General features: G+C 43.4%; 1 protein-coding gene across 1 annotated transcript in view; it reads left to right on the plus strand.

The window, feature by feature from the left end:
- Positions 1–13,864, plus strand: part of Nufip1 (nuclear FMR1 interacting protein 1) — a 30,267-nt gene that overhangs the window by 13,003 nt on the left and 3,400 nt on the right. The window contains exons 6-7 of the mRNA XM_013349285.2: positions 1,294–1,487; positions 7,866–7,982. Of these exons, the coding sequence (XP_013204739.1) occupies positions 1,294–1,487; positions 7,866–7,982 (311 nt within the window). The remainder of the gene's footprint in view (positions 1–1,293; positions 1,488–7,865; positions 7,983–13,864) is intronic.

Here is a 13,864-nt window from a genome sequence, read left to right on the forward strand (position 1 = left end):
TTACCTGCCCCATGGACTGATACACAAAATGTTGTGACTTCACCAAGCTCCCTGTCCTGTTCAGTGTTTCCCCATAAACGTTAACCATGTTTTTATTTTTATTATCACAAATTATTCCTATTATTAGAATTATATAAATAAAATCATACACTATACATTCTTGAATGTGATTTCTGTGTCTCAAAATGCTGAGATACATCCATGCTGTATATAGTTGTAAATTCATTCATACTATTATACAGAGTTCAGTTGTGAGAGGTATTCTGTTCGTAGATGGTGGCTTCTTCTCAGTTTGGGTTGTTAGGGTGCAGATTCTATGAACATTTTTTGTACATGTCTTCTGTGGCTACTATGTTCATCTTTTCATGTACCAGATGGTATGTCATGGGTTGTTATCTATATGATTAGCTTAAATAGTTTGCCAAGTGGTTGCAGTATTTTGACTTCTTCTCACTGCATCTGGTTTTTCTGTTTGTTTCTCAGCACTTGGTAATGTTGCTAACAATGTTGAACATCTTATGCGGATATTCTTTTGGTAAAGTGCCACTTCAGGTGTTTGTTTTTAACTGTTTTTTGGGTTTTTTAACATTTTTTTTTCTAATTATGTACGTGCATATGTGGGGGTCGATTGTGTGCAGTGCCTGCAGAGGGCATAAGAGGTCATCAGATCCTCTGATGTTAGTTATAGGCAGTTGTAAACTGCCCAGTGTGGGTGCTGGGAACTGAACTCTAGTCCTGTGGAAGGAAGGAAGTGCTCTTAACTCCAGCCTTAAAAAGGCTTGTTCTTGATTTTCAGGAGTTATATACTTTGTTATATAAAGGTATATTGTCCTGGAGTGCCTTGTGTACATTGGAGATATACCTCATAATTGTTTCCTTTTTTAAAAAGATACACAAAACAACGAAAAAAATCTTGGCATTGGTGGCGCACGCCCTTAATCCCAGCACTTGGGAGGCAGAGGCAGGTGGATCTCTGTGAGTTTGAGGCCAGCCTTGAACTACAAGAGCTAGTTCCAGGACAGGCTCCAAAAAGTTAAAGAGAAACCCTGTCAACAAAAACAAAAACAAACAAACAAACAAAAAACAAAACACAGCATGGCCTGATTTCAGGGCTCAAACCCTCATGGAAACTTGTAACTGGAAATGAATAAGGGGTATGTTGTGGCTAGTGAGCGTTTAAAGTTCTGCTGTAGACATCTCTTGTTTTGGGGTATTTCTTTTATTTTGGTCTCTTTAGCGTCATGGTCAATTTAACATCCATGTTTCTTTTGCTCCGTTCTTTTCTTATTCCAGCAAAATGAAGGGCATGTCCAGACATTCCCACATGGCCAAGATGAGAAGTCCCCGTAAGCATCATAAATGGAAACATGGTGGGGCGAGACAGCATGCAGGCATTGGATCAGGCATTCACTCCAGAGATTGGAAGCCTGAAGCTCCACCCGTGGTTCATGTGGACCCACTCAGTGCTTTGGTGCACAGTGACTCTGGTAAGCTAAATGGGGAAATAATATAAGTTACAGGCACATGTACACAGAGAAAGAGAGAGAGTCATGCTAACATCATTTTCGTAGCACTCTGTGGGAAATTCCAGTCCATTAAGTATGAGAAGATGGCTAATTCATCGACCGAGCTAGATGGAAGCACAGCTACACTTCCTAAGTAAGGTACTTGTTGTACTTTGTGTGCTTTCTTCTGTAAGGACCGTGGATGTGGCTGGTGTTAACGTCCAGAGATGAAGAGCACAGAGACTAAGCTGATAGCAGAACCTGACTGTGGCTCCTAGTTCAGTCTGAGTTTGTCAGAAAATGTTGTAAAGGTGGGGAGGGGATTAGAGAGACCCTTTCTGGCTGTTGTAGTCAGTGGGGGAGTGCTTGATTGTCTGGCGTGTGCAAAGACCTGGGTCAGCCCTTCCATCCCTAGGAGAAGTAAAACAAAAGCTCTTTCTTATCTTTGATAAGACTAAGGAAAAGTCACATTTTTTGTTTTTGTAAAGCAAGCTCTTGCTGTGTGTCCCAGACTTCAATCCTCCTGCCTTACTTGAAGTACTGGGATTCTGGGATTACAGTTGTGTGCTGCCGTGGCTGGTCCTTCCACCTTTCTGGAAGCAGCTTCCCTTACCCATGGCCAACGCTACCCACCCTTAGCATCTAGTTTTTCTAGTGTCATGTTGACAATGGACAGCACAGTCTAGTGCTTTCCATGACAGCTGACACTAAGCACAAAATAGAGTAAATCCAGACACTCTCCAAAGCAGAGGCAGGTGAGTCATGGCTAGTCTGGCCTGCATAGTGAGTTCCAGGCCAATCAGAATTAGCCAGTGAGACTCCATCTCAAACAAACAAGTAAGTAGAAAATAAAAGAAAGGGGAAAAAAAATACAACCTTTTTTGAGCAGCAGAAAAGTGAAGGTAAGCACTTTAGTCCAGACATCAGCCCTTGTGTTTCAGACAAGGGCACATTGGTGGTGGTTCTGGGCTCACATCATGCGTGGGAGTCTCTGCCTGACTCACCTTCTCTGTTGTACTTGGTGCTGGGTAAGCTCTCAGTAGCTGCTTTGAACCAGGAAAGGCATCGTTTCAGTCCTTGGGGTCTCCAGACTTTGAGCTGGCTTCTCATCAACTCCATGCTCTCTGATTTCCTTACTAGTCTACTTGGGGGTGCTGTTCAGTCTCTTTGTGGGGTTCACTAGTGTATTGTGTTCTGTTGCTGTGATAAACACCATGATAAGGCAGCCTAGAGAGGAAGGGTTCACTTGGGGCTTACCATTCCAGAGAGTTAGATATTTAATTGTAGAGCAGAAGTAGCAGGAGGCAGGGAGGCCTAACTCAAAATGTTGAGAATCTTCTGAAACCTCAAAACCTTAATTCTCTCCAACACTCAACTGGGGATCAAGACTTGAGGACATCTCATTCAAAACCCCCGCGTTCCACTCTCTGACCACCAGGGGCTGGTGATCACCTGATAGCACAAAGTGCATCTAGTCCAGCTTCAGAAGTTCCCAGAGTCTTTCAGAGTCCAGCTCTACTGTCCTCTTCAGTCCTGCCAGGATGACCCACGAGCCTGCTCACAGGGTTCAGCTGCTTTTCTGCTCCACAGCCTTTTACATTCCTCCAAAAACCACATGGTGAGGTCTGCCACAGTGTGGCCCACTTCCGGGTGCCAAGCTCTGTATTAGTTATTTTTCTGTTGCTGTGATAGACAGCACAGCCACGGCAGCTCATGAAAGAAGGGCATATTTTGTGTCACAGTTCTGGGGAGGGAGAAGGCTGTGATGGCAGAGTGGAGGTGGCAGGAGCAGCAGCTGAGAGCTCACGTGTGATCCACAAACAGGAGGCAGGGAGGCCTCACTTCCTCCAGTCCCCAGTGACAGAACTTCCTCCAGCAAGGCCACATTGCCTCATCTTCCCCAAACAGCCAACAGCTGGGGACCAAATATTCAGATTCTTGAGACTTAAGGGGGACATCTCATTCAAACCACTATAGCTAGATAGGACCCAGTTTGTTTAAAATTTTATAAATTATAGATTTATTTATTTATTTATTTATTTATTTATTTATATGTTTGTTGTGTGAGTTAGAAACTAGTGAGTCAGTAAAATGTCCTCAAACTTCTGACCCTGCAGAGCCTGGTGTTTCCTCGTACAAATACGACTGTGCCCCTGGAGCACGGGAACAGCTGTCCCGACATTGATGTAGTTAGGACTTTGTGTGTGGAAAATATTAAAGTCATAACAGTCGTTAATGCATGTGCTGGTGTGGATGAATGACCCCCAAGACTCATGTTTGAACACTTAGCCAGTGGATGAGAGTGTTTGGGAAGGATCAGGAGGTGTGGCCTTGTTGAAGGAGGTGTGTCACTGGGGGCAGGCTTTGAGGTTTCAAAGTCTTTCTCATCTACCCCAGTTCTCATTTCTTTCTGCCTCGCATTTGTGGTTTGGAATGTGAACTCTCAGCCTTTCCTGCAGCGTGCCTTTAGTCTGCCATCATGAACTCTAGCCCACTAGACCCGTAAGCCCAGTTAGAAGTTTTCTTTCATAAATTTGTTGGGTCGTGGTGTTTTATCAGAGCATCAGAAAGTAACTAATGCAGTGTTCATCCTTCAGTTTCTTTCTTGAGAGTGCCAGAGTGTAAAGCAAAGCTCCCGTGGGAGGTACTGTGTGTGTCTCTCCTTCTCAGCCGCCTCCCCGGGGGATCAGCTCAGGGCCTTAAGCATGGTAGGCAGGTGATTAACTTAATTGGGACTAGAGAGTGTGATAGTTTCTCTCCTAGAGGCAGTGTCAAGTAGGAGGTTGAGTACCATGTATAGAAACAAGCTGTAGACGGCGAACATGGTGAAAGCAGATGTTGCCCTTCCAGGGGACCCAAGTTTGGTTCCAAGCACCCCCATGTTGCTCACAACTTTGGGCACTAAGCATGTGTGTAGCATACATACATACATACATACATACATACATACATACAAATACATACATGCAGACAAAATACTCATTCATACACATAAAATAGATTAAGGGAGCGGGGCCTGCAGGGTCCTACATTTTCCTTGCTTAGCACTATAGTTGGGGAAAGGGTAGGGATTTTAAGGAACTCTGTTGACGCTTTCAGGAAAGTGCTTCCTGAGTCCGAGGTGCCAGCAGCCCTGAGTAGCCTCAAATAGGAGCTGGCCACCTTGATTTCCAGGGAGGGGAGCTGTGCTGAAAGCTGAGTTGCTCTCAGGTGGAGTGACTCAGTGACCATGCCTGTATTAATGGAACCTCTGAACATCTAAAAGGACAATTCAGAGAGCAGAGCAAGTGGCAGTTTCCTAAAGAGTGTCATGTCCCTTCCGCTCTGTATTTGACAATAAACTGATTTGTGAGAGAAACAGACAGGGGTTGATGACTGGCTACTGGTCTGACGATGGGGGAGGTCAGTGAGAACATGATAACTTAATAGTAAGATTGTTTGAATCGGGATTTTGTGCTGTGAAATTTGATTTCATGATTTTTGTTGGTGATCTGTTTATACTGGTGTTTTATTTTTATTTCAGAGGATTGGGTTAGCTGCTTTTATTTTTCAGGGGGTCCTTCTTTGTTTCTTGATTATGTTATGTGTGGGTGCGGTGCCTTTGGCTGTCTTCAGGGTAGGTGCTAAGTATTTCTGTGAGAACTTATAGGCATCTCCCAGGGGATTTGGGAGTAACACCTCCTCCCATCCCTTGCTGTCTTATTTGTAAATTAATGTTATTGTGATAGATTGGGAAAGGGTCGTTAGCTTTTTGAGATAGGGTTTCTTCCTCTAGTCCAGGGTGGTCTTGAACTCACAGTTCTCTTGCTTCAGCCTCCTGAGTCCTGGAATTAACACACACGCACCACCTGCCTGGTATACTTTCAAAGTGTTATACTTGTAGTGTGTCCCTTAAATATGTGAAAGAGAGACTAAGTTGTTTGTACGCATTAGCTCCCACTCCTTATCTTCTGGGGAGGTGGTCAGTATCGTGAGCTGTGTGACCTCCTAGTTCACCTAACACTCAAGTTGTAAATTTCAAATACTTTTCTCCTGAAACCAGACTCTTTTAGAGAAATGGCAATCTAGGGCAGAAAAAGCACAAGGTTAGCCTAGAGTGTCTCACGGTGTCATGAAGTTCTCTAAAAAAATCCAAAGATCACCAGTTGTGGTAGCACAAGCCCACGATCCCAACACTTAGGAGGCTGAGGGCCTGGACTATGGTGAGACCTTGTCTTCAGGAAGTAAGACAGTAAAGGACAGAACGGAATGAGACATAGTCAGAAGGGCGCTAGAAAGAACTTTCAGTAACTGAAGTTGTAACAATTGAAATCACAAAATAATGGTAAGTTATAGCTGTCCCTCCCAAAAGTGAAAACCCATGAATTTGTAATAAGCATTTGAATAGATAAATATGAAGGTAAGAGACAGATCTTTCTTTTTCAAAAAGTGTTTGTGTGCACATGTGCATGAAGTGCCCATGAAGAGCAGAAGAAGAGGTTGTTGGATTCCTTGGGACTGGAGTTAGAGGCAGTTGTGAACCACCTTATGTGGGTCCTGGGAACCAAACTCTACCTTTGCAAAAGCAGCGAGTGTCCTTAACCACTGAACCATATCTCTAGTTCAAGCTACAGATCTTTCATAGAGAATATTTGCAGTGCATATATGTAGGGGGGGGAAGAGAATTACAAAATAGCCACTAGAATACCTTAGTAATAATTGTTTTCAAATAATTACGCTGCTTCAGGGCAGCGTACCTGTTCCTCAAACACCTGCTGAGAACTGTGGTGCTTTTAACATGTCAAAGGTTTAAGGTATTTTTTACTTGAGTGGATACTCAAATTTAAGTGTGGAATAGTAGCTCATTTCAAGGAATGAAGAGGAAAATCCTAACTTCAGAAAAGTATAGAGAAACTGGGCAGATCAACCAGCAATCGAATTAAACATCAGTAATAAGTCAGTGATGTCATCAACCGCTGGTGAGCGCCAAGGGCCTTATCCTTTTTGATGTTTGTCAGCAAACAAAACAAAATTGGTGTAGGGTTCTGTCACTAGAGTCCCAGCACTTAGGAAATGGAGGCAGGAGAGTTGTAAAAGCCACAAGAAATCTCAGGAAACAGAGGCAGGACAATTGTAAAAGCCATATAAAAATCTTCGGATTGATAAGACCTAAGTGAGATCAGACTTTTAAAAAATATAACATTTGGCTACTACAGGATCAGTTTCTTTCTTTAGACCTTGGAAGAGTTCATGTTGTGTGGTCATTTCCACAGTGAAGGAACAGACTGCATGCTAGCATTCATAATGTGCATATAGGACCTGCATATTTTCCTTTCTCCTTATTGATATGCAAGGTAAGGTCATTGTCTAGCTTGAAATCAAGGAATCGTTGAGACATTGTTAATGCATCAGCTAACATTTGGTCGTGTGGATGGTAGGTGTCTTCATCCCTCTTACATACCTTATGTGGAGGAGGTACACAGCCAGTATTCACATACAAAGATACTTAGATTTCCTAGTTTGGGCTTTCTCATGTTTTGGTTTCCCTAGGCTGGCTCGATGAGGATTGCTGGCTCAGTCTTGAAGTGTTCATATTGGTTGTGGGCTGAATTGATTTGTTGACTAGACAAGTTGTCTTCAGTCCAGCTTTGTTTTATGGCTTGTCTGGTTCAGTGCTAATGTTTTAGAGCTGCCAGAAATTGATGTGATAGTGGTGTCCTGGGGCTACAGAGGCTCTCTGGGCTGCCATCAAACCTCTTCAGGACTTGCCTGCCGTGTTCTCCTGTTGGCTTGTTGAACTGAGTTCTTAGAAGCTTTGGTTAGCTTCATTTACATGAACTCTGTGACTTAGATGTTTGGTTTATTTAAATGTTAAACAATGAAAAAGTCAAATTTTTTATGTATTCCTAAATCTAATTTTCAGAGTTAACGATCTTGGCCCAATAACACTCAATGAGTGTTTTGGCTTTTCTGCTACCTGTAATAGCAGAGACTGTAAATTAATTTAATTTAGGAAAGGGCCAAATTCCATAACCCACAAAACATGGTAAGTTAGTTAGGCTGTGTACAGTTACATTTGTCTCTTTGCTTCCCCTGGAGAGTTCTCAATTCCCAGCAACCACATATGGCTCACAACCATCTGTAATGAGATCTGGTGCCCTCTTCTGGCACATAGGCGTACTTGCAGGCAGAACACTGTATACATAATAGACAAATAAATCTTTTTTAAAAATTTAAAACAAAGTTTTTAGCCCTCCTAGAATCTTTTGTCTGTGGTAGGGAAGATGAAAGAGGTCATCAGAAATGGCTTGTCTCCCTTACAGGTGAGAAGTCACTCTGGGCCACTCTCTTTGAATCATTGTTCTTTCCCTTCTGTTGTAGAGTCTGATAAGGAAGAGAAGCCGCAGAGGACTGTGGTTCCCAAGGAGGTGACACCAGCACTGTGTTCGCTGATGAGCAGCTATGGCAGTGTTTCTGGGTCAGAGAGTGAACCAGAAGGTAAGGCGGGGTGAGGCTCCTTGTTGCTTTTGCCTTTGGTTCATGCTGGGCGATGGTAGCATCCAGCATGCAACACACTGTCCCATTGCAGGCCCTTGTCATGTCTGTAACACCTCTGATAGCGGAAGAGGTCCCAGCACTCAGGAAGATCAGAAGTTCATGGTCATCCTCAGCTTAGGGCCAGCCTGGGCTATATGAAACCTGGTCCCAAAAAATAATGAAATGAAATAAAATAAAATTTAAGTCTGTTTGGCACAGTGCTGTTTATAGAACACGTTTGTGTAAGTTGTCTCACTTGGAATGTATAGTGGCCCTGCACTTGTGTTTGTGTGTATTGTGCATGCGTGTGCAGAGGCCAAAGGTCCATATTGGATGTCTTTCTAGATTGTTCCCCACCTTTTTGAGATAGGATCTCACACTGAACCCAGAGCTTACTGAGATTACAGATGCATGCCACCACCCCCTGCTTTTTCCTGAAGGTCAGAGGTCAGGTCCTCAGGCTTGTGTGGCAGGCACTTGACTCCTGAGCCGTCTTTCCAGTCCTCATCTGTTTGTTTTAAAGGATTGAAGAAATGAACTCTTTCAAGATTCTGTGTGAGAAGTTAGCAAAGCCCAGGAGACGTGTTTTACTTTCCAGATAGTGTGTGTGGCTTTGTTGTGATAACCCAGTTTACCTCCTGCAGCCTCTCTTTTAGGGCCACATACTCGGGTTGTGATGGGCTAGCAATCTGATAGAGTGTAGTTTTAAATCCAGGATTCACACCAATAATGTAGTATATACTTAGTGAATAAACCAGTGTCCTGCTTGGTAATTGTGTGTAGGCCTTTCCTACTGTGAGAGTTGGTGTGTTTGTGACGGAGAAGGTGTGATCAAAGTCCGAGCTGGGGTTAGGAGTAAGAGGTAAAGTGTTCGAGTATAACAAAGGGAATGTAATTGGATGAAGTTGGCAGTCTCTCAGATGACAGTGTTTGTGTACTTGGAGGATGTGGACTAAGGAAGACCTGGGCTTCGATTACAAAACTTGGTGTTTATGTATCTGTCTGTGACATGGGAATGTTTTTGCTGTTAGGGCTATGGGCTCGTCTGGCAGTTAAAAGCTACTTGGATTTTGAAATGTAAGCTACTTTGGCTTTATCAGCGGATCCCTTCACAGGTGGCTGCCTTCTTTTACCTTTAAGAAAAACAGTATTTGTTTCTTACTCTTGTTTCCCATATACTGATAGGTAGATGGAGTTATTCTTTAAACGCATATTATATTTCCTCCCTATCAGTTGTATTTATAACATGATAAGGAGAAAAGCTATTAACAGGTTAATGAATCCCACAGAAACAAGGCGGACTAAGCTCTCTTCTTCCCTCTGGAGATGAAGCATTTGATAAGTACTCCACCTACTCTGGTCTTCAGTTTTAGGTGCCGCCATTTTTAAATTGGAAGGAAGAAAAGAAACTAGAAGTCTTTGAAATCTCACACCTTCTCTTTCTGGGGCATCAGGTTTGGAGAGGATAAGTTTGTTAGCATAGTGTGTGGCAGAACCTATGTGAAAATGTAGGTTTGGGGACTTGGTAATGGGAAGAAGCCAGCTATGTTATTGCATTTCCTTGTAGCCCCTGGTTTGTGTCATTTGCTGTCTTCCTGAACAGGAAAGGGGTATGCAGCTTCTTTTATAGTAGCAGCAGATAAATACATTTCAGATTTTTGTGTGAATTTATTTTAACTATTTAAATAGTCTCCTTGCCTTAAAGAGAACGCCTTTGCTTAGTACTCTTAGATCTTAAGAATTATTTTATTGTTTGAACTCAGCCTCATCAAGCCATCCAGTGGCTCCCTGATGTCTCACATTAACTGTCTTCCAGGCAGGTTAAAGAGGGCTGGCTCCCCACGCGAGACTGAAGCAGTGGAGAGGGTGTGCCTGGATCCGGGACTGCCAGAATTGTGAATAAGGAGTGTTTTAAGTGGTTCGCGCTGATGATTTTCCTGTCTTCATACAGCTTCCTTGACTCAGCTATGATTAGAACCCCAAACTGAGAACTGGTTTAAAATGCCACAAACCGATGATTTTAACTTAAAAGGATGGTGTAGCCGTATTTAGAACTGATTTGAATTGGTGGACATTATATTAATATATGACAATTAGTGGACAGATGTTAAGAGAAAGTATAAATGGTTCCTTGTCCTTAGTCCTTAGAAATTTGACTGTGTAAGCTCTGACTCACCTGACTGTGGTCCTTGGCTGAGTGACGACAGTTGAAGGTTGAGGAACGATGGGGAATGGTGCTGCAGGGAATGGTGCTGCAGGGAATGGTGCTGCAGCTCTGACTGCTGCGCCCGTCGTGCTCACTGTCGGCTGCAGGGCTCCCAGCTGTTCTGTTTATGGTCACAGTTCTCTGCTTCCTCTCTCCCTCATCACTGAAGAAGCATTGCATCCTTTATGTGGTCATGGCAAATACTCACGGTGCCTACTCCATGCCAGGCCCTGGGTGTGTGCTTTACTAAGTTATGACTGTCTTGTTACTGGGGTACTGACCACTGCTTCCATGCACAAAGGAGGACGTGTGAACAGAGGTCACCAGCTTGCCGTAGACTATTGAGTGATGTCGACTTGAGGTCAGCAATCTGACACACAAGTTTGTACTTGAAATATGTGCCCTGTAATTCCTTGAGATACAATTTCTACATTTGGTCCTCTGTAAAACTTGAATATGGAGAGTATCACACTGTATTTATTCATGGTAAATAAATATATAGAGTTACTGTTTATGAGGAGGTACAGAAATCCTTTCTTATACAGGACTGTGAGTTGGTCAGTGTTTATATTTTTCTCTCCACTATTGCAGTGATATTGTGAAATCAGTGTTCAGGTATCAGGAACCTATATTTGTAAGATAAATCTGTTTGGTAGCAGTGTGGTATACTTTCATTACATTGATGGGTTTGGTCTGCTGGAGGCTTGCGGCTGTACTCATATGGGACACTCACTGGCCCGTGGCCTTCCTTGATTGTAGTGGATTTGCTGTGATTTGGGATATGGTTCTGGTTTTAAGGGTTTATATAGGATTTCTTCTTTTTCACCTTTTTTTTATTTTTGTAGAATTTTCTGAATTTAGCATTTTTCTTTTGGGAAGGTTTTAGATTATGAATTAAATTTCCTTTATAGATACAGGGTTAATGAGCTTTCCTGTTCCTTCTGAGTTGAATTTACTGGTATAAAATTAGTCATTGTAGTAGTCCTTGTGATATTATAGTAAAGTTTTCACTTTTTCCCTGTATTAAATATTCTCCCTATGTCCCTTTATCTTGTTTTGTCTTGTTGGGTATTTACTGGACTTATCTCTCCAGGCCCTAACTCCGGCTTCATCTATCTTTATCACTTTTCAGTGGTTTTCTCTCAGATCCATACATTTCCACTCTTCATCTCCCTTTGCATGGCGCTCTTGAAATTTGCTTGACTATTAGACTCCTCCCCAACATTAGCATCAAAGCTATAACTTTGCCCTCGTGTGCCGTCTTAGCCAAATTCTTCAGACTTGAAGCATTACATTTCCAATTTTATTCTAAAATATTTCGTAATTGACCTGGTAATTTAAGAAATTTAGTATATGGGTATTCTGAAGATAAAAGAAACAAACTCAGTTCGTTCTGTGTGTTCATTCAGCGACCAGGACAGACTGACTGCCAAGACCACTGGGAGGGAGGGTTTTTCCCACACAGCACAGATGACAGATGCCCACACCTTCGGCCCATTTCCCTCACTTGCCTACCTGGAGAGAGTTAGTTCCCAGGGGCTGCAGACTAGATAGAGTACCACCTCTGCCTTTCTCTGTTGCCAGTTGCAAGGCCTAGGTTTTTGTACTTGTGCAACTGATTGTGATTGAAGTCAAGGTTCCTGTAAGATAAGGAGTACTACAGAGAGTGTCAGTATGTCCACCAGGTGAACTGGTCCACAGGGCAAGGGATGGGGGACGGAATCATGTGTCCGTGTCTTCTCTAGGCTCATCATCCTCCAGAAGTTCTCTGAACTCTGCCCATAATGGGCATCCACTTAGCCTTCAGCCCTCCCCTCCCTGGGAGCTGGAGGGATCCTGAGAGAGCATGCCTGGTGTCCGCAGTGAGCAAGTCATCCCACCACCCACCTGCATCAATCCTGAAGCTCCTTAGGGGCTGCCAGCCATCTTTCCCTCAGGAGTGTACAGGAAGATGTAGATTTCAAGAATTGTACCTGTCGTGTGCCAGGAAGTGTGTGTGGGGGGGTGTGTGTCCTAAAGTAGCACTCAGAAGTATTACTTGGCTTTTAAATAGTAGGGTTCTACCTAGTTTCCTGTTCATTAGTTTTATTTCATTCCATTTGAGTCAGAAATATAACTTACATGCTTTTAGGTTTGGGGTTTTTTGTTTTATTTTGTTTCCAATTTACTGAGCCATCCTCATGGCCCAACCCTAGCCAGTGAACTTGACAAGAATACACACTGGATAGAATGTTCTTTAGCTGTCTTTAGTGTTGGTGGTGGACCTCTGCATCTCCACTCATCTTCTGTCCGTTTTACTGAGAGTTGGAGCTTCCTCCTCTAATGACAGATTTGTATATTTATTCTTTGTTTTTAACTCTGTGTGTGTGTGCATGCGCGTGCACACACATAAACTCACAGAGGACAGAAACCAGTTTGCAGAGGTCAGTTCTCCCCTTCCACCATGTTGGGCCCAGGGACTGAACTTAGGTCCTGAACTCAGCCTGGAGAGAAAGAGCTATTTTGCTGGCCTATGTGTATTGCTTCTTTCGGTTTCATTAAGTTTTGAAAAATCTTGTTTTGGAGCCAGTGAGATGGCTCAGTGGATAAAAGCGCTTACTAGCCAGCCTGAAGACCTGCTGCGTGTTTACATACACGTGCCCGCACGCACTCACACTTGTTTATAAAAGAGTTGATACTTTATAAGGTGTTTGCTTGTTTTTGCTCTTGTTTTGAGAGACAAGGCTTCACCATGCAGCCCAGGCTAAACCGGAACCAGCAGCTTCCCACCTGTCTTCAGTGCTGGGTGGACAGGTGTGGTACACCTGGTGTGTTTCATTCATGTTTGTCATGTCAGCCCGATAGCACTTTAAGCTGTCCTTTATCCCCAGCAATAGTCCTTGTCCTGAGGTCTGCTGCTGGTTCTGGTGGGGCCGTGCAGCATCCTTCTGATGGGCAAGTGTGTTGTGTCTCTCCCATCCCTGTCCTCTCCCTGTAATGTTTTACTTTCTGTACACCGTCGTCAGTTGTGTGCTTCCTTGGTAGTTGAGAGATAAGGCTGGTTCTCAACATAAGGCAAGGAGTGCCTGCATTTTGGTTCATCGGTATAATCTGCAGCTAGATCTTGTTCTTTTCCTGATCTGACCATTCTGTCTGTTACGTGAGATGTCCAGGCCATTCATACACAGCTGTGCATTCTTGAGGTGTGTGGCGACGTGCTTCCATTTTCTCCCTTCCTTATTGCAGAGGCCATCGGCTGGCATCGCCTCCTTCCCTGCAGTTGTTTAAATAGTTGTTCTGTTTTCAAAGAGTCTTTGTGTTTGTGTGCCTATTTCCTGTGCCTTGGTATTTGTTACTCGTTTGAGGAGTCCCAAGCTTTTTGGATGGGTGCTTTCTATACTCTTGAGGTGGTCTCCTTAATAATTGGTAAAGCACCTAGGTGGGGTGGAGCTTGCTGTAAAGTCTTTAGGTTTAAGTTACTGGGTAATCCCTGTCCCATCCCCCCAAAAAATTAAGTCAGGCATTGGTGGTGGTACCTTTAATCCCAACGCTTGGGCTGCAGAGATAGGTGGATCTCTGTGAGTTCAACCAGCCTGGTCTACAGAGCTAGTTCTAGGACAGCCAGGGCTACACAGAGAAACCCTGTCTTAAAAAAACA

Source organism: Microtus ochrogaster, chromosome 17, assembly GCF_000317375.1.
Source record: "Microtus ochrogaster isolate Prairie Vole_2 chromosome 17, MicOch1.0, whole genome shotgun sequence".
NCBI lineage: Eukaryota > Metazoa > Chordata > Mammalia > Rodentia > Cricetidae > Microtus > Microtus ochrogaster.